The sequence below is a fragment of the Oryx dammah genome, unplaced genomic scaffold, assembly GCF_014754425.2.
Source record: "Oryx dammah isolate SB20612 unplaced genomic scaffold, SCBI_Odam_1.1 HiC_scaffold_13, whole genome shotgun sequence".
NCBI lineage: Eukaryota > Metazoa > Chordata > Mammalia > Artiodactyla > Bovidae > Oryx > Oryx dammah.
The window spans coordinates 35249281-35273243 of NW_024070197.1; the positions used below are offsets into that span (position 1 = coordinate 35249281).

At 39.7% G+C, this 23963-nt stretch overlaps 1 protein-coding gene across 1 annotated transcript in view; it reads left to right on the forward strand.

Moving 5' to 3' along the window:
* CDH8 (cadherin 8) overlaps positions 1-23963 on the forward strand; it is a 327579-nt gene that overhangs the window by 214843 nt on the left and 88773 nt on the right. Inside the window, 2 exon segments of the mRNA XM_040253857.1 lie at positions 21799-21890; positions 21892-21967. Of these exon segments, the coding sequence (XP_040109791.1) occupies positions 21799-21890; positions 21892-21967 (168 nt within the window).

The window sequence follows — 23963 nt, forward strand, 5'->3', positions numbered from 1 at the left end:
GAAATCCAACCAGTCCATCCTAAAGGAAATCAGTCCTAAATATTCATTGGAAGTACGTATGCTGAAGCTGAAACTCTAATACTTTAGCCACCTGATGCAAAGAACTGACTCATTGGAAAAGACCTTGATGTTGGGAAAGCTTGAAGGTGGAAGGAGAAGGGGATGACAGAGGATGAGATGGTTGAATGGCATCACCGACTCAATGGACATGAGTTTGAGTAAACTCCGGGAGTTGGTGATGGACAGGGAGGCCTGATGTGCTGGAGTCCATGGCGCCGCAAAGAGTTGGGCATGACTGAGGGACTGAACTGAACTGAGGCAGGAACTAAGGAGCATGTGGGTCTATAAATAGAGTAAAGCAAAAAAAAAAAAACAAAACAAAACAGGATTTAAGAATCATACTAAAGTCACATTACGATTTGTGATTATGTGTAATTTCCCATTCAGAATCTTAAATGTGATTATTTTACAGTGAGCCAGGCTGTTTTATATGACCATAAGGAGCAGAAATATGGAACAGTAAATTAGTCATTTTAGTGTTCATAAGGTTAACAGGATTGCACTGGTTGGTAAATGCAAGCATAGACGTAATTAGATAGATATTTTTTTTATATCTGGAGAGTTTCTTTAAAAGTAGTTCCCATGCACGGTAAAATTTTATTGTGTGTGACAGAGTACTGTTGGAACTTTGCTTTCCATCCCATTAACTTTAATCATGTTGCTGTGGTATTATCTGTCTTAAAAGCTACCTTTGCACTCTGACACCTGTGGATCTCTTTAAAGAAAAGAATTGAGATCCCCTCATTGTGCTGTTTAATGACAAATTCATCCATGAGCTATCAAATGAAAATAATTATGTCTATATTTACATGATGAAACAAAATGCAGACTCGATTCCTTCCCTCTCATTCTCAGCAGAGTATAAATTAGCAACCCCAGACACAAATGGTAAGAACAGAAAATGCTTGCTATGTTCTAGGTCTTGGATAATAAAGCTAAAACATTTAGTGATTTCAAGGAACTGGCATTAAATCTCACTGGTCAGCAGTCCTCCTACAAAACCAGCTCATGGAAAGAAGTAAATTCATAATGTTCTTGTTCTCATAGGATTAACTTTGCTTTCTCTGTGACTTGAGTCAGGTCCGTTGAGTTTTAGTTGAGTAGCGTTTTTTAACAATCGTGTTCTACTAGCTTCAGAAAATCATACTTGAAAAATCTTTAGCTTTTGCGGTAACTGAACAAGAATTGTTAATAATTGGGTCCTGAGAGAATGTTTCCAAGTGTGGTACTTTTTCTCACTCTGTATATCCCTATCTGCCATGTTTTCACACTAGTTGGAAAGAAGTCACCCCAGCCTCCGGATTTCACAATAGCTGGAAGGAAGTTGCCCCACCGTCCTGATTTCACAATAGCTGGAAGGAAGTTGCTCCCCCTCCTGATTTCACAGTACCTGGAAGGAAGTCACCCCAACCTCCCATTGTGTTCCATTTTATATTCACCAGGTTTCCCAAATTGCAGTTGCAAAATATTAGAATTGTCATGACGGTATCTATTCTGAAATGACATCACTTTCTATCACATTTGAAAATAGATATGGGGAAAAACAACATTTGTCTTATTTACATTTCATATGAACTCTAAAGTAATATACCTCCTACACTCTGGAAAACAGTTTTTGAAGACTGTCATCTAAAGCACCTGAAAAATATGCTGAAAGGAGATGAAACAGATAAACAAAAGTTCTGTGTTGCATATAAACAGTTATAACAAAGCTAAGCCTCTGAATCGCCATTGTGCTTCTCAAAGAAAAATTCCAACTGATGCCAGTGTGAGTTGGAATTTCAGAGGAGACAATATGGTATGGAAAGTTTTGAATGGGAACTTTGGAATAAGAAATAAGGGTTCAGTTCAGCTTCTGTCACCAACATGATGATCATTAACACTTCCTGTCCCTAAGAGTCTATTCTTTACATCTTAATTGTGGATGATCATAGCTACCTTTTAGAGCTCTTGCAAGGTTAAGATTGAGGTAACATATTTAGAGTGTCCAACACCTAATTTCCTCTTAACTACTTGAGTTCCCTTACCTGCCAAAGTTACAATCCCCACTGTAGAACATTAACCCAAATACTGTCCCCTTGAGTAAAAATTGTTAACACGCCATTGGCTTGAAAGGAATTTGGGTGGAAAACTGAGGTTTGTTCACATGTAATATATACCAAGACCTTCATCCACGCATATGTTCAGATTCCTGAGCAATCGAGGCGGGTGTGGTGTTTTCAGTCAGCCCCCAGGCCCCCACCCCCCACCCCCCATTGCAGGTCCCAGTTTCTGCGTTTTTGCTCCACTATTTGCAGTTGGCACATTGACAAAAGGCTGTCTTTCCCCGTGCTGACTGCCAACACTTGTCTCTGAGTCAATTTGTCTGATTTTTCTGTGCAACTCATTCAATAAATGTCAAGGTGCTGAATTTTTACATGTGCAATATTTATGTAACACTGAAAATAAGCACAACGGTAATTTGATCCTAAGGTATTCAGAATGCTTCACTGGTGTAAATTAATTGTTCCACTCAGCTCCCTTTTAAGTAGAGCCATACTGCTTGGGCTCTTGAGCATTCCGTGGTCAGAACTGGGGAAAGGCAGTTTGAATCAGACCTCCATGCTTCTTCAGAGGACGTGCGTGATAGTCCTTTACTTGTCTGTGGTTACTTTTATGTGGGATTCCTCAGAGGCTTACATGGAAGAAAAGATTCGTTCATGCATTGAGTCATTGAAAAATATGAAAAATGCACTGGGAGACCACTGTGTGTCAGGTATTGTTCTAGGGGCTGGATTAACATCAGGAAACTAGGAAATCCCCCTTGTTTTTTGTCTGTCTGGTCCCCCTAAAATATGTATGAAAGTGAAAGTTGCTCAGTCGTGTCCTACTCTTTGCAACCCCATGGACTGTAGCCTGCCAAGCTCCTCTGTCCATGAAATTCTCTAGGCCAGAATATTGGAGCAGGTAGCCATTCCCTTTTCCAGGGGATCTTCCCAACCCAGGGATTGAACCCAGGTCTCCTGCATTGCAGGTGGATTCTTTACCATCTGAGCCACAGGCAGCAACTTTGATGACTGAGTAAGGAAGAAAAGGACCAGTTTAGAGTGGTTATCATGTTGGCTTTCCTGGTAGCTCAGATGGTAAAGAAACTGCCTGCCAACACAGGAGACCCGGGTTTGATCCCATGGTCAGGAAGATTCCCTGGAGAAGGGAATGGTAACCAATTCCAGGATTCTCACCTGGAGAAATCCCATAGTCAGAGGAGTCTGACAAGGTGCAGTCCATGGGGTCACAAAGAGTTGGACACAGCTGAGCAACTAATACATACATTACCCTGTGAAGGCTGGTCAGGGAAGCCTCACTAATAATTTGACATTTGAGTAGAGATACCACAATGCTGTTTTTACAAATGAAGACAGCATCAAAGAGATTAAGCCACTGGCCCATGCTCCCACGATAGTGTGTGCTGGGAATACCATAGATGCTGGGGTGCCAAATGTGTGACTGTCCTTTTACAAGAAGGAGTCATGAAGATCATTCCTACCTGGTCTTAGGGTGTTTGTCAAGGTGCTGAGGGGACTGAACAGGAGGCTTGTATGTACAGTTTTAGAGTGAAAAAAGGTTAGAACAGGAACATTTTTATAGAAAATAGGATCCTTAATGCCTTAGAAAGTAAATTTGACAGAGAGGGTCAGGCTAGGTAGATGCTACAATAAGAGCAAAAGCATGTACAGAAAACACATTTGGTGTGATAAGTGTCATGACCAAGTGGCCCATAAAAATGATAGCAAAGTGGAACTTCTCTGAGTGGTCTAGTGGTTAAGAGCCTGCATTCCCAATTCAGGGGGCTGGGTCCAATCCCTGATCAGGGAACTAGATCCCACTTATCCCAACGAAGAATCTGAGTGCCACAACTAAGACCTAGTGCAGCCAAATTAAAAAAAAAAAAAAAAAAGGTAACAATGTTCACACATGGGAGAGGGTAGACTTGCATTTTATTAATAGCAGGCAATCGATCATGCTTGCCTCTTTGTTTGGACTGGGAACTACTTCAGACAACACAGCTGCCTGTACACCTCTAACCCTTGGTGCTGTGCCTGTTTCATTTGAGATGATCTCTCCATGGCCATTGACTTGAATGACATTAGCCAAACTTCTGGAAAGATGACGAATCGGATAGGGTGGACACTGGTGACATGGCTTTTTTCTCTTGCCCTGCTGGGGATGGGTGAAGACATTAGAATTGTTTGGAGTGTTTTGAAAGGTTAGAATAAATATAGAAGAGGCTTAGTGGAAGCCTCTAAGGAAGAAAGAAATGTTGATTTTAGTTATCTTCCTCCCCATTACTTCACATGAGCCTTCTTTGGAAGTTCACGCACATCCAAAATGGACCCCTAGAAGTTGCTCATATTAACAGATTGTTTGCACCCACGAAGACAGAGAGGCTTATGAAATTTACTTGCCTCTTAACATATAAAGCAACAAAAAAGGGTTTACACTTGGAAATGGATCACGCAAATAACTACTGAAGAATTGCCTGATAAGTTCAGAAAAGAATAAAACCATCTCCATATCTTTGGAGCACTTTGGGGTCACTACTTGGAAATAATTGCTAGAAAAAGATAAAGGAAAAAATTACAGACTTAGCGGTCATCAATGCAGCATGGCTTCTGTGTAGGACACAATATATTTGATTTGTTCTATAGGTTTTCAGGAAATGTGTGTTTTTAACATGGATGGATGAAAAAAACACACTAACACTAGGTACATCAGTGCTAATGGTGAGAAATACTGGAATCTGAGTTAGAAAAGTCTGGATTCTGTCATCATTTACTAGTAGTGTGACCCTGAGTAAGTCACTTACTATGTTGTAGTACTTTGAAAGAGTAGGAAAAGTATGTCTTCCAGACTACCTCACCCACACATCTTTGATTTAATCCCTTGCTCATCTTAAAAACAGAGCTGGTGGTCTTCATTTAATACAGAGAAATCATGATGAGAGAGGGTAGGTGACGTGTTCAAAGTCATCCAAAACATAAAGGTCAGAATTGAAGACAAACGTATTCCTGTGTCCTCATACAAAAATGTTTTCTCTGTATCTTGTGATTTCTCTTATGTATATGGCACTCATGTTCATGGGTAGAGTTTACTCCTAGAGATGGTATTTCATTTCTTATTGCACTGCATACAATGACATGTGCAAGGAGAGAATGCAGCTTTCTCAGAATCAGCATCTTACATTCCTTGTTTTGTGAGAAGGTTAATGACGGATAAACACATAAACCTCACGTCCTATAATAACCATGAGCAACTGAGAGTTTGAAGGAGTCAGTCTTTGGCCTACCGTGGGTACCTCTATGGCAGAGAAGTGTTCACAGACCCCTCCAGCATGCCTAATGCTTAGCAAGTAGGAGGTGATTAGTGAGTGACAATTGAATTGCATTGAAAGAGGAAGACTTTTAGAGATGATAGAGCTTCAGTACTCACTCATTCATGCCATATCCATACACACACCAAATGTATATTCTCATAATATGTAGCTTTGCTTAGATCTGTTAGAACAGAGACATTAAAAAGAAGAATATATACAGTAGGGAAAGGAGTAGCGAATGGGACATGAGAAGAGATTGGTAAGAATCAGGAAGAGAGAGAGGGGAGATATATAACCTTTGAAAAATTCAGAGAAGAAAAAGGAAGAGATACTTATTTGTTACATTTTTTAAGATAGAGAATAAAAATCATAAGCTGCTTTATGTATTTGAAGAAACAGAGCTCTGATGTATTTTGACAACTGTCACTAAAGGAACAATAGATCCATAAAAATCTGCTCTTACTAACCCTCTGTGTGGTAACTCTCTATTAACTAGAACATCTACCTCACTTGCCGTTCTGTCTGGTTTTGCCTCCGGCTTGCCTCCCAGGAAGGTCAGGCAGCTTCTTGTTTATACACGTCTAATTATCTCTGTCCTGGAGGGACAGGGAGATCCGTTCCCTTGTGCCCGCCTCTCTATTGTGGGGTATAATCTCACCTGGATGTCAGTATTCACAAATGTCCTGGACTAATTATAGGTAAATGTGTCCTATGTATATGAGAACCACTGATAACGAATGAATAGCTCCTGCAAGTGACATGTGTCTGTCTCATTTTTTCCCCTGCTAGCTTAGTATCACTCTGCCAGCTTTAAAAAGGAAGGAACTGGAGCCCAGAAACCCAGTGAGTTGTGAGCCTGGTTACCTGGATTTTTGTTGTTCTGCATATTGCAATCCAACCCTTGCTTTTACACTTAGCATGTAAGGGTTCCCAGGTGGCTCAGTGGTAAAGAATTTACCTGTCAGTGCAGGAGATGCAGGTTCGATCGTTGGGTCGGGAAGATCCCCTGGAGAAGGAAATGGCAACCTACTCCAGTATTCTTGCCTGGAGAATCCCATGGACAGAGGAGCCTGGCGGGCTACAGCTCACGGGGTTGCCAAGAATCGGACCCCATCGAGTGACTAACACACTCACCTTACAAAGTTAGCCTCCTAGTCTGTCTTGTCCACTGCATTCTTACGTTCCTGAAAGAGTGTTCCATACAGACTACTCCTTGACAAACATTTGTGAAACCACAGACTGAGTCCTTGTCAGTTATTGAGCCATCCTGCTTCTTCCTCTTTATTCTGTAGAAAACAGAGCCCAGGGCATGCTGAGCATCTGAATGGGTCCACGGATGGGAGCTGAAAGGCATTGACTGTACAGATCATTTTCATGCGAAGAAAATGCTTGAAAATAAAAAAGAATAAAATAAACTAAAGCCCATGATAAAAAAAAAAAAAGAAGAAGAAGAAGCGAAGAGGAGGGACGGGTGTAGAGCTGGGGGAAGGAAGCTGACAGTGCTTCTTGTGCAGACACTGATGTGATGAAGCGGGAATCACACAGCACCTTTGTCTGAGAAGAGGGGAGGAGGAGGAGGAGAATTCTATTTTGAGAGCTAATGTGAAGGAAAGGAGAGAAGTCACTCTGCCAGGAAGAAAGCCTGCAACCCCACAGAAGAACGTAAAAGGATTTCAAAAACAGGACTTGGGGAATGTATCAAAGGGGTCAAGGAGGGCATTGGGTTGAAAGGCACAAAAGGAGTGGTGCGGAGATTTTCCAGGGTTAGTTAGTTGCAAGATCAATGCCCGTTAAATTTTACTGAATCAACTTGGCAGGGTGTGGAGTGATTTTATTATGTGGCTCCTCTCAGGACTTGAAAATGTTTTCACTTTTGCACGTCAATGTTTTATGAAGCTCTTTGTCTGATAAAGAAAACGCAACACAAGCATCCAACACAGTGGTAGTGTTACCGAAAGGTGGGGTCTGGCTGCTTGCTGCCCAAAAGCCAGTAAACAGGCTAGATTGATGGAAAGAAAAGTTTGATTTCTTTCAGATGCCAGCAACTGGGGGAGGAGGGTGGACATTTGTACCAAGGTCAACTCCCTGCGCTGACAACCAGTGGGGCCGGAGCTTTTTTAGACAGAAGGTTGGGGGTGGGCGGTGACTACACGCCAAAACAGCACAGACCGCTCTGAAAGTCATCTTCAAATTGGCCATTGGTGGTCTGACCAGTGTCATCTCGATTGTTTTAGGTACAGTTAATCTTTGGTTCCAGGGTCGGTTTGTTTCCACTTCTCTGAGGCCGGTTCTTAGAATTGTGGCAGTTCATGTCCTGGGTACAGTCAGGTCATCCTGTAGTCAACTTCCTCCACCTAGTGTTTGAGTATCCATAAGACAGCTCACAGGATATGGCTCAGAATATATCTATAATGCTCGAGAAAGAACTAAAGGGTCCTGACTGTGCTTAATGAGTACATTGTTATTATTATTATTCTGTCTCCTTTGCCTGTTGTCCTTTTTTTGTGCATGTTCTCAATTCTCTGATTAAAGAATTCTTAATCAAAGTATTCTTTGATTAAGTTTCAGGCAAAAGGCAGGCAGTGGACACGGGGAGGCAAGGACTATGGGGTCTTGCTCCCTTTCAGTAAGAACCCCTAGAATATTTCTTTTGAGCCCATTCAAATTCTTGGTTGTTACTTTGAGAGCAGCTGGCACAAGTTCTCAGCACATGTTTGATGACCATGGCAGCTGTTATAATTAAAGGAAGACCCTCGCCTTTCTGGCCGAGGCTTTCTCCTGGGTGTAGGTGTGCTCTTCCTCCGTGTATTAAAGCAATGGAAGCAAACTGATACTCCATGTCTCTGAAGCCTTGTGCTATGTGAATGGGAACCTTCTTCATTCACACATATAGAAATCCTACGTGTAGAAATTCATGTATACAGTGATCCTCTGTTACTGAACACACAGTGACGCATGGGGCAAAAGTATGGGTTTATTAGCCCAACATGTCTTTGAAAATTTGAGTTTTAGGATTTGGCTAATTTGGAAAATTTCATTAGCAATGGCAATCACATCACCAGTGTGTGGCTTATTTTCTGTATTTTTATAGATACTTCAAATCAAGGTTAGTGAGTTCCTGAAAGTCCCCTGAGGGCGGTCGCTGAGTTGGTTTAGTACCTCTGGGTTAGAGATTACTTAAAGAGGAAGAGTGACAATTATTATTTGATGCTAACAGGCAAGCTTACCATGCAGAGGACTCTGAAGTCAGTCAGAGGTTAGTGATTATCTAGACCCTCCAAGGTGGCGCTAGCAGTAAAGAACCCACCTGCCAATGCAGGAGATGTAAAAGGTGGGAGTTTGATCCCTGGGTCAGGAAGATGCCCAGGAGAAGGGCATGGCAGCCCACTGCAGTAGTCTTGCCTGGAGAATCCCATGAACAAAGGAGTCTGGCAGGCTACGGACCATGGGGTGGCAAAGAATCAGACACAACTTAGTGACTTAGCATACATGCTGATCTTCCAAAGTGTAGGAGAGAAAAGTTGATGTAACAGGAAGTATAGAAAGAAATATCAGGTCTGTGACCACCTCAACCATGCTGAAGCTCATAGAATACAAATAACTTAATAAGATCACAGAAGTTCATATGTTTTCATCTTTTAGCAGGAACTGCAATAGTTACCTAGTTGGGTGGTTAAGAAAAATAAAGATAAGGTGATGGTGATAATAATTTTAATGCCTACAGGGGTAAATATCTACTCTTTGCCAGTCATTACACTAAGCACCCTATATGCACATAGACTTTGCACCTGTGTAGGGCATGGCACAAAGGAGACTCAATAAGATATGGAGTAATAGTATTTTTACGCTGATTGATCTTCACAATCACCCAGCAATAATGTAGAATGTGATAACTACAGCAGTGAAAGTGAAAGTTGCTCAGTCATGTCCGACTCTCTGTGACCCCATGGACTATACAGTCCATGGAATTCTCCAGGTGTGAATACTGCAGTGTGTAGCTTTTCCCTTCTCCAGGGGATGTTCCCAACTCAGGGCCTGAACCCAGGTCTCATGCATTGCAGATGGATTCTTTACCAGCTGAGCCCCAAGGGAAACCCAATTATAGCAGTAGTAGTAGTAATCAGCTAATTACTATTTTATTGATGGTTAAATATTTTAGATGCATTATCTTCCTTAATAATCATTTTATAAACCCAAAAACCTATGGGTAAGTACTATCTCTAGGTAATGGAGGAAAAAACAGGGGCTCGATGATGTTAAAAATTTACCCAGATTATTTATAACAATGAATTGGAAGGATCAGAAAAAAAAAAAGTTTCCCATGTCAAATCCTGGGCTCTTAAAACACTGTGTTCTACTTGTCCATATCAGCAGGCTGTAATTAATATGACATGCTGTATCTGCTTGACATCTGGGGTCAGAGAATTCCTCTGAGACATTAGAGAAATGGGGACCACTTAAGCATTGTGGGGTAGTATCAATTCAGTTAAAATTTGTTTTGAGTACCTGTTTTGTTTTTTTTTTTTCTATGAACAATGCTGGGTGCTATTTCATATAACCTCAGGTGATGTTACTATCTCTGTTATTTGGATGAGGAGACTGAGGTTCCACGAGTTGAAAATAGTTCCTTAACTTTAGACTCGGGTTTCAATCTTGGCTCCATTTCTCAGTAGGCAACTACAGAGCCTGTTCTTTACTCAACAACCCCACCATTCTTGTCTGCTTAAGTCCTGAATTGCTAAGAGAAAGCATCCGATTTTTTTAGCGACTCACTTTGCTTTTTTAAACCACCCATACTTATTATACATATAATTAGTTATTGGAATTATGGCTTAAGGAAAGAATAGTGCCATCATGTTCTTCACAGAAATAATTTCACTTGATTGAGGAGTCCCTGAAAGTGTTTTCATTTAGGGAAAAAGAAATTTCACCTTAATTCTGAATAGGAATAATTGCAAAGATTTCAGTGTAACTCAGAATTGGCATTTTAAGTAGCATCAGTTATTGGCTAGCCAGTGTGTTGATGTTATAAATGGTGGTCTGTGAGAACTATTTAATAGGGGAATCCGGGAGCTACCGAAGTGACAGCCCATAGACTAAACTCAGTATGCACACTGTATATAAAAATATAGAGATGGGGTATCATTGTTAATTCACTTACAACTGTTTCATATGTTATTCCATATGGATATGGAGGGAGCCATGGCTGTGATCCACATAGTGAGGAAGTTTTAAAGATGTAGTTATTTAGTACAAGAATATGCTGCATTATAAGAGGAAACGCACATGTAAAGAAGCAATTTGTACACATTGAGATACTGGAATGATGTTCAATGGTCTGATTTAAAGCTTTCAAGCCTGCTGTTCTAGAACAGTTTCCGAACACAAATGGGAAGGGTTGTGTACTATAGAGGTTAATGTATAAAATCTATATGGAAGAAGCTATGTCTGTCAAACAGGCTCATGTTAAGATGTTATGATTGCATAAGAGGAGACTGTTGGATAAGTAGCTGACTAGCACTATATGGAGACTTTTAATTATTTTTTTTCAAGGGAGAGTGTATTATTAATAATTCATAATTAAGACTCTAGAGGCCAAAATTTGGATCCTGGCTCAGCCACAGTCTGTGACCTTGCCCATGACCTTTCTAGTTGCTGGACCACATTCAAATCCCTAATATTTATGTGTTAATGCATCTTATAATTCTGGCAAATGAACTAAGTTTTCCTATGGATTACTGTAGGAAAATTTAGCTACCATAGTTGTCCATTTCCCAGGAGAAGTAAATAACAATGCAACTTCAAAAATAGAAAAACCAAAGCATTGTTGATGAGGCATATAGATCAAAAGAATTTTTTCATGAATTCATCCTTAACTAATTCAATTCTTGAAGTATTCCTAATATACACAGCTCATCAGCATCATATTTTTGAATAATCATGGGATTATCTGAAATATTAGAACAGTGCAGTGCAAATTTATACTGAGACATTTAATAAATAACTAACAATGTCAATTATGAAATGGGTACAGATCTAAAGAAATTATGAGAACTCCTGGCTTATTTAATTTGCAAAATATCCACTTCCCTTGTGTTCAGGAAGTGCTATGCCCTTCCTCTGGCAAACCAGCACCACACTAAGAAATGACTCTGGGCAAGGTTCAGAATAGCCCTTGAGTCTCCCTTAAACCCTGAAGGCAGCAAGACTTGGGTTTGAATCTTATATTCTCCCCTACTTAGTGGCTCTGTAACCTTATAACTGTTTTTCAACATCTCTGGTCACAGATACATGACAATTATTAATATTTGTAAAGTTGTAATTTTGTCAAAATGAATTTGGGTACAAATCTTGTAGAGATGTCTTTGCAAAAAATATAATTTGCGTTTGTTACATGAAAGTTACTAGTGAGGCATTATCATTTTGAAGTTGGTGAGAGATGTTCTAGTACCACTGCTGAATTTAATCTTTGTTTCTTAACTTTAACAGGTTTACTTTATTATTACCATTGAATTAATATCTAAATTTTACTTATATACATATGCATGTATCTGTGTATATTTATAAAATGTAAATATATATATATGAATATGCATACCTCTGAGCGTATACATGTATATATACCCACATATATGTACATATATATGTATATGTATTTATTGAAAATATATATTTACATATATCTCTATGTGTCTGTATCTATAGATCTATGTCTATTGCATTAAGTAAAGCATTTGACATTTTACCTCTCTATAATAATATCAACCTAAACTCTCATTTGGCAGTTAATAACATTTTACACATGGGATTGATGAGCTGAAGGAAATTTCAGTGACCTGCCCAAAATCACATGGCTAGTAATCCTCCTAGTGAAATAAATTCTCATCTGTATAATCCCAGAGCCTATTGTCTATCAGACATAGTCCTCTACTTTGTATTACGGAGTGCTGGGAACTTTGGGGGTGAACCTCCAATTCCTTCACAAAACACAAGAAGTTACCTTCATTTATATTCTTTGCCAAATTGTTATAAGCACTTATATAAGTACAAGAATAATCATGGCATACTTTATTTTTTAAATAAAATTTGAAAATTGTTAGAAGTGTTTTGTGTTGCTACAGAATTTTTTGCAATACCTGCTTAATATTTTATGCATTTGATCTCAACCATCTTACCCATAAATTACTGTTTCCCATTGTTACATATTTAAATCACTTGCCTATTTAAAAAATACTATACATAAAAGTGAACATCTTAATCTAAAAACTTGAGGAGTTAGAAGAAAGGAAATATATAATTTCCTTGGAATACATTTTTAATTTAAAAAAATACCAGGTCAAAATATCTAAGCAAGTTTTTAATTCCTGATACATTAAACCCATTAGCTTTCTATTATATTTTGCAGAAGCACCAGAAATATGTGAGAAATCATTTCTCCAAATCCAGACCATTCTGTCTACATATCTATCGATCTGCCTATCCGCCTATCACCTATCTAATTCATAAGTTATTGGTCACAAGGAGAGTAAATGCAGGTTTTTCTGAGCTGTATAGAAGATAAACACTTTTCTAATGTCTTACTTTCTCTTTTGTATATCTGTGTAGGTTTGGCATTACTGAAGTTATTGTATCAAAGCTACTGTTCTATGACAGGGTAGGCATCTATTGAAGGGTCTCTGGTTGTATACCCTTCACCCCTCATAACTGGCAGCATGTGGTACAAATTCCATAGGTAGCGGAAAATATGGGTGCAGTGTATGACCCTCCCAAAAAAAGAATTGATCCCTGATGAATTTGTCCCACTTAACCTCATAATTGAAAGACATTTTTTCACAGCTCGTAAGATGATAATTGCACATTATATTGGCAAGAGTTTGGGGGAATAACAAAGCTAGTGGTTTCATAACTAGGATAATGTGTTCAACAAGTCTTATTCAAATGGGAGTTTAGCACAGCATTTTATATCAACTGCAGTCTTTGAGCAGCACAATCTGGGAGACCCGCAAAGAGTGAATTACAGTAATCAGCCTTCAAAATGACAAAGGAGTTAATCAGCATCTCCATGCCTTTCTCATGAAGCCTCTCAATCTGGTGATATCACAGAAATTATAAAAGGAAATCTTCGTGGCGGGTACAAAATGCTTCTCAAATGATAACATCAAAGACAATGGAAAGAAAAAAAAAAAGACTCAAGTTTTAAATTTTTGAGATGACTGAATTCTAATCAGAAGTACTCCCTGAATGATGAGACCATAAGGAACAGCTGTTTAGTACTTGGGAAGAACTTAGGCCAGGCAAGGATTTAAATTCTTCAACTTCTGCACTAGGGAAATCTCCGTTTGATTGAATAGAGTTAAGATAAAAACTACGTCTTTTAAATACGAAAGAATCAAGCACATCAGTCTATTCACAGTAGGGCCGTGAATGCCAGCTTTAGAACAAGATGATTCCCTCTTTTCCATGTTAATCCTCCTGCTGGCGTTCACCTCCAATCTTGTATCTTCCCAACCCCACTCCCAGGGCCAGGTTCAAAATCTCTGTTGAATTCAATTCACAGAGAATGGACTATTCTCATTAATTGAATTTTCTGATGAGATTAGATTTTCAAAATGGAGTTCCAGGGAAGCACTTGCAGAATGTGTTAGCATTCCTGTTTCTGAGTCAGCTCTATAGTTAATGTGATCAAGGGTCCAACAGGCCAGGGTATCAGATGCAGATCATTCTACTCCAAATGTCAGAGCCTCCCATTTTCAAGGGGAGGAAAACGTATTCCAGGAAATTCTGTAATTTTTCCCAAGGGTGAACGACTCAAGGCATCTAAGTCTAAACCCCAGAGCTATGCCTCAGCTGGAAATTTACAAAAGGCAAAGACAAAAGTTTTAACCGTTTGTATTATATCAACTCCAAGTCATATGCTGAAATTACCATGCTTAGAACAACTAAATCAATTTTCTTTTTTGTGAGGTTACTTACCAAATGCTTACATTAAGGAGTTTTACTAACAATGTGAAGCAGAAAGCATATTACTGAAGAAAACATACACTTGCCAAAAAAAAAAAATTAATTAATTGAAAACTCTAACTTGTTGCCAATATGGTGTAATGGAAGTTTAAGCATGGTATTTAAGCTTGTGAATACCTTACTGGGCACTGAACATGCGGGAGTGGAAGTACATGGGGAGACAATGGACACTACTTTTGCTTGATCACTACTTTAAAAAAGAGGAACACAATCTATGTCTTGGGTAAAGGGAAGGAATTTAACATGACTACCATTCAAAGGTATTTAAATTTTGGCAAAAAGGGATCTCTTCTCTGCCTTCTTAACAATCACAGTTGAAAATGGATAAAAAATGCCATTTAATTAATTGAGGATTATAGTCCAGCAGCAGCCACAGGACTGGAAAATGTCAGGTTTTATTTCAATCCCAAAGAAGGGCAATGGCAAAGAATGTTCATACTACCTCACAATTGCACTCCTCTCACATGATAGCAAAGTAATGCTCAAAATTCTCCAAGCCAGGCTTCAACAGTACGTGAACTGTGAATTTCCAGATGTTCAAGCTGGATTTAGAGAAGGCAGAGGAACCAGAGATCAAATTGCCAAAATGCATTGGATCATAGAAAAAGCAAGAGAATTCCAGAAGACATCTACTTCTCTGCTTTATTGATTATGCCAAAACTTTTGACTGTGTAGGTCACAACAAACTGTGGAAAATTCTGAAAGAGATGGGAATACCAGACCACCTTACCTGTCTCCTGAGAAATCTATATGCTGGTCAAGAAGCAACAGTTAGAACTAGACATGGAACAAACTGGTTCCAAATTGGGAAAGGAGTACATCACAACTGTATATTATCCTGCTGCTTCTTTAACTTATATGCCCAGTACATCATGTGAAATGCCAGGCTGGATGAAGCACAAGCTAGAGTCAAGATTGCCAGGAGAAATATCAATAACCTCAGGTACGCAGATGACACCACCCTTATGGCAGAAAATGAACTACTAAACTGCCTCTTGATGAAAGTGAAAGAGAAGAGTGAAAAAGCTGGCTTAAAACTCAACATTTAGAAAACTAAGATCATGGCATCTGGTCCCATCGCTTTATGGCAAATAGTTGGGGAAACAATGGAAACAGCGAGAAACTTTATTTTCTTGGGCTTCAATATCACTGCAGATAGTGACTGCAGCCTTGAAATTAAAAGATGTTTGCTCCTTGGAAGAAAAGCTAGGGCCAAACTAGACAGCATATTAAAAAGTAGAGACATTACAAAGGCCCATCTAGTCAAACCTATGGTTTTTCCAGTAGTCATATATGAATGTGAGAGTTGGACTATAAAGAAAGCTGAGTGCCAAAGAGTTGATGCTTTTGAACCGTGGTGTTGGAGAAGACTCTTGAGAGACTTTGGACTGCAAGGAGATCAAAACCAGTCCTTCCTAAAGGAAATCACTCCTGAATATTCATTGGATGGACTGAGGCTAAAGTTGAAACTCCAATACTTTGGCCACCTGATGCAAAGAACTGACTCATTGGAAAATACCCTGATGTTGGGAAAGATTGAAGACAGGAGGAAAAGGGGATCACAGAGGATGAGATGTTTGGATGGCATCTCTGACTCGATAGACATGAGTTTGAGCAAACTCCAGGAGTTGGTGATGGACAGGGAGGCCTGGTGTGCCGCAGTCCATGGTGTTGCAAATAGTCAAACATGACTGAGCAACTGAACTGAACTGTAGTCACTTTTAGTCTTCACATTTCCAAATTTCTGACTTCTCAAATGGGAGAGGAAAAATCACTTATGACTATTTTTTTTCTGTGTTTGGTGATTTTTCACAAAATATTTATTTACCTTATTTGTTTATTTATTTGGTTGTGCTGAGTCTTAGTTGTGGCATGTGGGATCTTTAGTTGCAGCATGCAAACTCTTAACTGAGGCACAAGGAATCTGATTCCCTGACCAGAGATTGAACTCGGGCCTCCCTGCAATGGGAGCAGTGAGTCTTAGCAACAGGACCACCAGGGAAGACCCTGGTGATATTTAATACCAAGCAGTTTTTAAAGTATAGAAGTCCTCTCTCTTGTCCGCAAAAGAAATAGCTTAAAGCTACTAATACTTGGGGAATATATGCACCAAAGCAAATAGTTCAGGGGAGAACTTCTACTATAGTAGAAGGAACAAATGTTTATGACAGTTTGTAAGCTTCTATTGTAGAAGGTATTTTTTCTTTTAACATCTTGCTATATCTATGCACCTGGAATGATCTGCCTTTTAAATAAGAATAGAAAAAATTAAGTAACATGTGTAGATATGCCCCAACACAAGGAGAAAAATAGAAGGACCAAAGACACTTGTGGTTTTTCTTATCCTTGTGTCTTTCTGGCCACAAAGTAGCAGGAGAAATGTTCCAGAAATTCTGTCTTGGATTTTCTGAGTTGCTGCTAGTCGTAAGGTTGAGACTGGAGGCAGTAGGCTCAGGCAAAATAAAACCTGTTCATTACAGTGTTTGTACTGAAGCCAATTAAGTGTGTGGCAGGCCCTAAGGACACTGGAGACACTCTCTGCTTACCTTAACACATCAAGAAATCTGCTCCCAATGTCATACAAGAAAAGAAGGTGTGCACCAATACAGCATACTAACGCATATATATGGAATTTAGAAAGATGGTAACGATAACCCTGTATGCGAGACAGCAAAAGAGACACAGATGTAAAGAACAGTCTTTTGGACGCTGTGGGAGAGGGAGAGGGTGGGATGATTTGGGAGAATGGCACTGAAACATGTATAATATCATATATGAAACGAATCGCCAGTCCAGGTTCGATGCATGATACTGGATGTTTGGGGCTGGTGCCCTGGGACAACCCAGAGGGATGGTATGGGGAGGGAGGAGGGAGGAGGGTTCAGGATGGGGAACACGTGTACACCCGTGGTGGATTCATGTTGATGTATGGCAAAACCAATACAATATTGTAAAGAGCCTCCAATAAAATAAATAAATTTAAATTTAAAAAAAAAAGAAAAGAAGGTGTGAAAACTCCCAGGTGTGCAGCCTCCCAGATGGGTCATCCTGAGCAACTCACTTCACTGAATAGCTGTTCTCATGTTATACATAAGGAAACAAACACTTGTCTTGCTATCTCAAGGAGCAGTCCTTTGGATGGCAATTTATAATTACACTGATGTACTTTTGACCTGTAGATGTCTGTAAGAATGACATGGTAGAAACATGTTTGGCACTTGGCGAAAGAACAGTATCTTAACTGTATTTTTTTAGGGTCTAGTACAAGTCGGGTGATTCAGGAGAGTTGTGTGAGGAAAGTACTGAGAAAAGTGTGGTCTGGTTGAGAGCTATCAAGGGGTAGGGAGGCCCCCAAGGCCAGCAGCAGAAGTGCTAGTACCATTCCTAGATCTGAAGGGTTGAGGGAAGGAAGCTGCTCATGGACACTCGAGTTGTGCTCTAACAACTCCCCAAGATAATCACTGCAGATGCCCAAGCTTGTGATTGAGGTACTGGGTGATCTAGAACCTCACCCTTCTCCAGTCTCCATGTCTCCCTGGGTAACGTGTGTTGGTGGAGTCCAACACAAAGCCAGCAAGTAGGTGCATCCATCCCATAGTGGTCACTCTCCCGTGCCAAGAACAGGTGGACAGTGCTGGAGAGTGGATCTCGAAGAGCAGCTGGGGAATGTTCAGCACGCTAACCACTATCCAGAAAAGCTTTAAATAGATGCTGTTTGGTGTGTATATGTTAACCCCAATCTCCCGATTCACCCCGCTTCTTCCTCCCTGCCGTGTACCTTCATTTGTTCTCTACATCTGTGTCTCTATTTCTGTTTCACATTAAGATCATCTATACCTTTTTTCCTAGATTCCATATATGTGGGTTAATATATGGTGCTTGTTTTTCTCTCTCTGACTTGCTGCACTCTGTTTGACAGTCTCTGGGTCCAGACATGACTAACTAGTGAGGACCTAATGCGTAGCACAGGGAATTCTACTCAGTGCTCTGTGATGACTTCATGGGAAGGAAATCCAGAAGAGAGGAGATGTATGTATATGTGTAGCTGATTCACTTTGAAGTACAGCAGGAACTAACACAACATTGTGAAACAATTATACTCCAATAAAAAACTGAGTAAAAGAATAAATTCTGATTAGGAAGCCAAAGGGTGAAGGGAAACTACTGTTTGACAAGACCTTGTATGATTTCTCTCTCATAGTCTTAGAATCCCCTTAATGGATGGCTGATTGTTATTTCCATTTAACAGGACAGGTGATCCCAGGAGTTTACTAATTTGTTCACGGTCACAAAGCTAGTAAGTGTGAGGGTAATGTGAGAAACCGAACTTGCTTCACTTCAATAGGAGAGAGCACTTATAAGGGACGTCCAACTTGTCAATCAATGTGCGTCATAGATGGTATGAAGCTGTCTACCTTGATGGTGCAGGACATCAACATTTCTGTAATAAGTGGAAACCCAGGGAACCCTTCTTCTCCCATTAAAGCAAGGCCATCCATCATGATGTTTCACTCACATTCTGATACAACTCAAAGACACTGACCTGGGTATGCTAATATCAACTGAGCATCAAAACTATTTTAATTCCAGGTGTCTGAGAGGCATCACAGTTTTTTTTAAAAAAATTATTCTCTAATGATTTATTTTTTTAAATGATGAGAATAATACACACTGATCTTCTCAGTCTCTGAGCGAGTTGTAAAAATTCTTCCACTGGAGTAACCCAAGAGGATTAATGTGTAGACCTCAATCCATCAACTTCTTTGAAAAAAGTTGCTGTCTTCCTTGAGGAATTATATCCCTTTTCTCTGATTAGTAGAAACTATACATCACATTCCAAAGTCCAGTGGTGGGCTTTAATTCATGATGACCTTAAACTGTGATGGTACCTAAACTTTACAAGCTACAGGTTACTCCTGTAACTATTGTGGGAGTAAAACCATTTTAAAATCCTTCTTACTGGAATTGGTCCCAGACTCAGGATATTCTGAGTCATGAAAATATGCATCCATAGCAGAGTAGCCACACTGGCATCTTCTCATGCTACTGATAAGGTTTCCTTATTGTTGTTCTTACTGTCTTTTGCCTAGATGTTTATTTTCTCCTCAGGAATGCCTCACAGGAATGCCTCATAGTGATCCAAACAGGAACGGTTGTTGTATTTCTAATTTTTCTCCTTTCAGTTTTTGTTCATAAACATATGAGCTATTGAATTATTAATATATTAAGACTGTGAAGAAGGCTGAGCACCGAAGAATTGATGCTTTTGAACTGTGGTGTTGGAGAAGACTCTTGAGAGTCCCTTGGACTGCAAGGAGATCCAACCAGTCTATTCTGAAGGAGATCAGCTCTAGGATTTCTTTGGAAGGAATGATGCTAAAGCTGAAACTCCAGTACTTTGGCCACCGCATGTGAAGAATTGACTCATTGGAAAAGACTCTGATGCTGGGAGGGATTGGGGGCAGGAGGAGAACGGGACGACCGAGGATGAGATGGCTGGATGGCTTCACTGACTCGATGGATGTGAGTCTGAGTGAACTCCGGGAGTTGGTGATGGACAGGGAGGCCTGGCGTGCTGTGATTCATGGGGTCACAAAGAGTCAGACACGACTGAGCGACTGAACTGAACTGAAGACATGGTCAAGTCCTGAAATGAATGTTCATATTGAAAGATATTATGTTACTATCCTTATTTCCAAATAGGCAGGGCTGTCCAGTTGAGTGCTCCCTAAATGGGAGCCTCTGATATAAAGGTGGTTTCAAGGTCAAATAAAGTGCAGAAGAACTCACATCTTTTCCCAGAGCCTGCTTGCCTGAATGGATTAGATTTCCCTGGACACTCTCGTTCCTCACCTGCTACTTGAATGATTCAGGGACTTGAACTTCTTGCAAACCTTTTACAGATAGATGATTTAATTAAGAGCATATGAGTCCAGAAAAAAAGAATTACGACTTCAGACACCCTTACCTTGAATTGAACATGTATGATATCCCTGAGGTTAGAAGTGAGAGGCAAATTGTCTTTAATTTAGAGATTTTTTTTTTCACTTGGTCCTGAGAGGTAACTCATTTACTCAACAGGAATATTCTGAGCTAGTCACAAACTTTTTTTTTTATCATGGGCCTTTAGCAATATGGCAACAGGGGATCTTATGACCGAGTTAAGTAAAAGTGTAGGACACAGAAAAACAGCAATATCCATTAATATGGGAATGCCTGCATTACTCAGTGTACATTAATTAATGAAAAATTATACAGCTGTGAGAAGTAATGAATTGAGCCTCTAACCATTGACAAGATCTCAAAAATATCCATTGTGTGAAAAAAGAAAGCCTCAGAACAGTGACTATACTGTGATCACATTTGTGGTTAAATGTTCATATGTACATTTGCACATTTGCATGCATATATATGTGAAAATGTACATATCAAAATGCTAGCAATATTTATCTATGAAAAGAGGTATGAGGGTAGGGAGAGGGCAAAATAAAGATTTTTCAAAATAACTTCAGGAGTACCTACACCGATCTTTGAATCTTTAACAAGAATATTAAATGACTAGTGAAATATACTGAGAAGCAGAAAGATAAAATTCTGAAAATATATCAGAAAAAAACACTTCACATTTTAGAACTGACACTACATTATTTACATGATTTTGTGTTTACCCCTTTTTCTATTTTCTCTATCTTCCTGTTTCTATAAAACATTTATTACTTTTACAATAGTCATGATGTAACTAAACAATTAAAATATGAATGTAGCTGAACAATGCCTGGACTTAGACACTTGCCTATATTAGTTCTGATTGGCATTTTATTCATCTGAGTTGATTCTCATAATGTATTTATTTCTTTCTTCTCTCTGATGTATTTGTAAGCCTTAGAATAATTTATCTTTGACCTCGGAGCCTTCCAGCTATTTGTGTATTTACTTCTCTTGTAGGGGAATTGGAGTCTGTGATAAATTAAAGGATTCTTTCACTTCCAGGGTTTTCCTGGGTAGATGAAGCTATGTTATGATTTATACTTTAATTTGGTAGGCAAGAGCATGCCATTCAACTTACTTTCTAATGTACATTTTTATAAGTTCTTTTTTTATACATTATAAAATGTATTTTTGCAAGTAATCCACTAATGTCTATGACTACAGTCTTTCTCAGTGTTGGCATCAGAGATGCACACGAGCTAAATGTCAAAAGAAAACAGAAAATTATCTGAGTGGGGATCCGATGTATACGCATGTGTTTCTGTATGTGTGCGTGAGTGTGTGCACGTGTGTGTGTGTGTGTGTTTGTGTGTGATTCACACATTCATTGTTGAATGAGCTGTCTGAAAGTCATTCTCCCATTTTCTTCCCCTCAGCAATCATAAAAACTGCCCTTCCCAATATGGACAGGGAAGCCAAGGAGGAGTACCTGGTCGTTATCCAAGCCAAAGACATGGGGGGGGCACTCGGGGGGCCTGTCTGGCACCACAACGCTTACAGTGACCCTCACTGACGTGAACGACAATCCTCCAAAATTTGCCCAGAGTAAGTGAATTTCCTGTGTTGCATGAGCGTCCCTGTATGATGTTTTCATTTGAATCTATATTCTAATTTTCAGTGATCTGCAAAACTGATAGCAATCACTGAGTGTCTCTGACATGCAAGGTAGAATAAATCCATGTATCTAGGAAACTACCCATGCTATCATTTGAAGCCTAGATGTATCCTTACTTAACAGATTTCAAAGCATATATAAGAACATTTTTGAATATTAAACATAAAGTAAATATCACAGCTGAGTATTAGAACCAGCACGCCTGGATGCAAAGATTTGTGCTTATTTCTCTAGTCCAGGGTATGTCCTGTGAAGAAAACTGGAGGGAATGATTGAAACGCACCTCAGGTATTGCTCTATCAATAGTCCCACTTGTTCTATAAAAGAAACTAAATCTCTAGAGCCTGAGGTGGAGAAGGCAGATATACAGTAAACTTGCTGCAAAATATATACTCCTCCTTCCAGTGGCTGGCGGGACATCAATGATCACTGACTCTCCCAGTCCCTGTGAAAGCTGTGCTCGGCCTCCTAAACCTCTCAACAGCAAGTGAGGCAGCCACCATCAGTGAATCAGAAAGACGATCATTATTTGCCAACTTTCCTGTACTCTCATAGAAACCTTTCCTTCTGTGCGTTTTGGCAAGGGATCTTCTATTAGAGAGATGATTTAGGAAGGGCTTTCTGACATAGAGAATCTTAAATTGAGAGAAATGAGTGATGAGTAGGAATTAGCTGGAACAAGGTGAAACCATGAAAGGGAGGATGGACATTGAAACTGGAGGAAATGGATGCCCAAAAGTCCTGTGAAGAAGGGTGTACGGCCCTGAATGAGAATTGAAAAAATTCCACTACAGCTGGAGCACAGTCTGGAGAGCTAGGTTAGGCAGGGAGTCAGTCATCCTTGGATCTGTAAGCCATTTTAAGTACCACGATCTTTATCCTAATATCGCCGCTGCTGCTAAGTCACTTCAGTTGTGTCCAAGATGGCAGCCCACCAGGCTCCCCCGTCCCTGGGATTCTCCAGGCAAGAACACTGGAGTGGGTTGCCATTTCCTTCTCCAGTGCATGAAAGTGAAAAGTGAAAGTGAAGTCGCTCAGTCGTGACTCTTTGAGACCTCATGGACTGCAGCCTTCCAGGCTCTTCCTAATATTGCTAGGAAGTCACTAAGATATTTTAAATTGTAGGTTGAATAATAGGATTTACTTTTAAGGAAATCAGAGAAAATGGAGTCTGGCCTTCTTCCAGGGTCTTTTCCACACTGCAGCCAGGTAAAAGACACTAGAAATCATTCACATAAAAGGTGATGAAAGCCCTGGCAAGCAGGGTTGATCGTATGGGAATGGAGAGAAGTGATAGATGTTTGAGGGCTAATGGTAACAATCTAAGGGTAGACTGCACTTTCAGTCGAGGATGCAAGTTACCCTCTTCCTGACATGAGAGATCACTGCCTGCTGGTGCTCTTTGCTGGGACAGGAAATACTTTAGGAAAACCATGGCTTTTGAAGAGAGAGAGAGAGAAAAGCCAGAGGAGGGAGGAGAGTGAAAGAGGGAGAGACAGAGACGGGGCTTGGAAATGACACATTTGGGTGCTTTGTAAAAATTCTCTGCAAAAACGCCAAGGTAGAAAGAACAAAAAATACTGCATTTCATTAAGCATTTGAGAATTTCCACATCTGGCCATTCATAAATCAGACCACAATGCAACCCTTTTAAGCCTAAATGACGGAAATTAAAAACGCTGTCTCTTGCATCTTCCCTCCAATTATTTTATTCTCTTTTCAGTTGCCATTATAGTTAACACACTAGCATGCAACTCCTCTTTCTCAGAAAATTATTGTTTCAATTGCACAGTAGCCTATGAGTTTCAAAAGTGTTTCCTCTCTTAGAAGTAATAATGATTAACTATGATCACACTGAAAGGGATGATGAGAGTAGGAAGAATAACAGTGGATAATGAAACGTGTCACCGGCTTGATTTCTCAAAG